The 2,588-nt window shown below is 41.0% G+C and overlaps 1 protein-coding gene across 1 annotated transcript; it reads left to right on the top strand.

Annotated features, from left to right (window-relative positions):
- The first annotated feature begins 6 nt into the window (after nucleotides 1–6).
- Nucleotides 7–1,759, top strand: LOC134204435 (zinc finger protein OZF-like). The gene is made up of 5 exons (XM_062679253.1): nucleotides 7–643; nucleotides 790–879; nucleotides 944–1,088; nucleotides 1,236–1,319; nucleotides 1,378–1,759. Exons 1-5 carry the CDS (start codon nucleotides 20–22, stop codon nucleotides 1,746–1,748), a joined length of 1,314 nt encoding a protein of 437 aa, XP_062535237.1. The 5' UTR covers nucleotides 7–19; the 3' UTR covers nucleotides 1,749–1,759.
- The last annotated feature ends 829 nt before the right edge of the window (nucleotides 1,760–2,588 follow it).

Below are 2,588 nucleotides of genomic sequence, written 5' to 3'. Positions count from 1 at the left end.
TGTTTGGAGGAATGAAAACATGCGAAAACCTAGTACAAAGCCTATCTGCGACGGTTGCCTTCGTAGGTACGATACGCCACGCGGTTTAAATTTCCATAAAGAACGTGTCCGGATGTTGGAGATCATTTGGGAATGCAAGAAGTGTCAGTTTCGCTTCAAAGCAGCGGACAAACGCCGTAAGCATCTGCGAATCCATTCGGAGGACGCACCCGTGGCAATGAAGGCACGGTTCAAGGAAGAAACCATGCAAGAATTTGGCTGGCTCTGTTGTGCTTCAAAATGCGACGAATCGTTTAACACCGAACAAGATTTAATTGAGCATTCGCAGGTAACTCACCTGGGCGATAAGAAAGCAGCGGATGCGGAGTTCCCCGATAACCCTGAACAATGTCTGATTTGCTTCAGACGATATGGTGACCGGAGACGGCTAATCAATCACCAGAGAAGAAAGTACAAACGTAAAAATTTCCAGTGCGCTCTTTGTGGGTTGAAGTTTGCTACCACCTCGGAGCTGACGACACACGAAGCTAACGATCACGGAAATTGGGCGTTCAAGTGTGCACTCTGTGACAAGGCGTTCCCCCAGAAGTACAGCTTGAATAGTCACTTGAAAACTATGCACACGGATGAGAAACCCCATCAGGTATGCTGTTTGAAAAATCAGTTTTTTTTTCATCTCTAAGTGGAAAATACGAATCATTAAAATTCTACACCTAAATGATGGCAATGATTTTTGAATCCTAGTGAAAAAGTAAAGTAGTGATTACATTCCAAAAATTTCTTTTACAGTGCACAGTGTGTGGGATGACTTTCCGACAGAAGGGTGGATTGAGGACTCATATGTCCAATCATGTTGAGGTTCCACAGTTCAAGTGTGAGGTATGCGGTTTTTGAATTGGTAGTCAATAATTTTATTGCAAAGATTTATATCTTATGTTCACAGGTCTGCTCGAAAATGTTCAAAGCAAAACTGCATCTGCGGTATCATATGCGAACGCACACAGGCGAGCGTCCGTACAAGTGCCGATATTGCGACCATGCTTTCGCGAACAATACCAATTACAGAAGACATGAAATGACTCACACTGGTAAGCTTCAGCAAATAAACCCCGTTATCCCACAGTACCGTAGATTTGCATGGTACACTGTTCTGCCAATCTCATTTCTCAAATAAGATTATTAAAACCTAGATGCTTTTGTTTTCTTGTTGCTAACACATTTGTTTGACTTCATAGGAAATAAACCGCACAAATGCTCTTATTGTGGAAAAGGATTCATTTTAAGGAGAATGCTGATAGAACATGAGAAAAATCACACAGGTAATTTATTTCGAAATAAAAAAATAGTGGTATAAATAATTTGAAAACCTGTTTACAGGAGATATAAGAATCGAAGAAAAACCAGTGCACAGCACTAAAAAGAAAAGCGAGTTTATTGTTGAATTGCTAGATGAACAGGATAATGATGACGTTGATGAAGTGGTGGAATGCAGCAGCGATGATGACACTAATGGTCTGCAAACCTTTTCACTACGTAACAGACCGGTTTCGATAAGCCTTGCCAAACCAAAATCTGATCCACAACACCTCTCTAATATCGCACATCAAATAGTTACTAAGCCAATCGGAAATATCGTCGCAGCCACAAACAACACCATCGATGTCTCAAAAGCACCGGCAGTAGCCGTTTATAATGTAGTCCCTGCAACCACATCAGGTAACTTTAGTTACGTTTTGAAACTTCAATAAAATGTAAGAAAGCTTGGAATAGATGTGTATCGTTTAATTCGGAAAAATGAATCCCTTTTTTACAATTTAATTATGTATGAATCGTATATAGAGCTAAAACAAATCAATCGGTTTCACTTTCTACTTATTCGATGTAGTAGATTTCTTTTCTTTTCTCGTCGGCGAAACCAAATAACTGGACGAACTTTGTGAAAATCGTGCCACTCGTGTCAATCCCTGCCCTTCGTATTACTCCTTCCAAAGCGATGTTGAATAGCAGATACGAAAAACCATCACCTTGCCGTAACCCTCTGCGCGTTTCGAAGGAACTCGAGAATGCCCCTGAAACTCGAACTACATCACCCGATCCATCGTCGCCTTGATCAACCGTATCAGTTTATCCGGAAATCCGTTTTCGTGCATTAGCTGCCATAGCTGATCCCGATTGAATGTATCATATGCGGCTTTGAAGTCGATAAATAGATGATGTGTGGGCACGTTGTATTCGCGACATTTCTTCAATACCTGTCATACGGCGAACACCTGATCTGTGGTACAGCGTTCACCCATAAATCCCGCCTGGTACTGCCCCGTGAACTCCCTTGCAATAAGGCAAAGACAAAGGTGCTGTTTGAACGAGATGGCGCCACAACATTTAAAGTAAAATGAATTTCCTTGTATGGACAAATCATATCCGTTCTCATTAACTACGCATCGCATCAATATGAAACCTAGGTCAAAAAGCAACAAATAATTTTTAGATTTTTTGTTCCCACGACTTGTTTTACAGTTCTAAACAATAAAAGAGATTTCATTGTACCTCCATACCACAGACAAACAGACGTAACAGCTTGAACGATT

Source organism: Armigeres subalbatus, unplaced genomic scaffold (assembly GCF_024139115.2).
Source record: "Armigeres subalbatus isolate Guangzhou_Male unplaced genomic scaffold, GZ_Asu_2 Contig575, whole genome shotgun sequence".
NCBI lineage: Eukaryota > Metazoa > Arthropoda > Insecta > Diptera > Culicidae > Armigeres > Armigeres subalbatus.
Note: the sequence above shows the minus strand (reverse complement) of the source record. Positions and strands in the feature narration are given on the sequence as shown.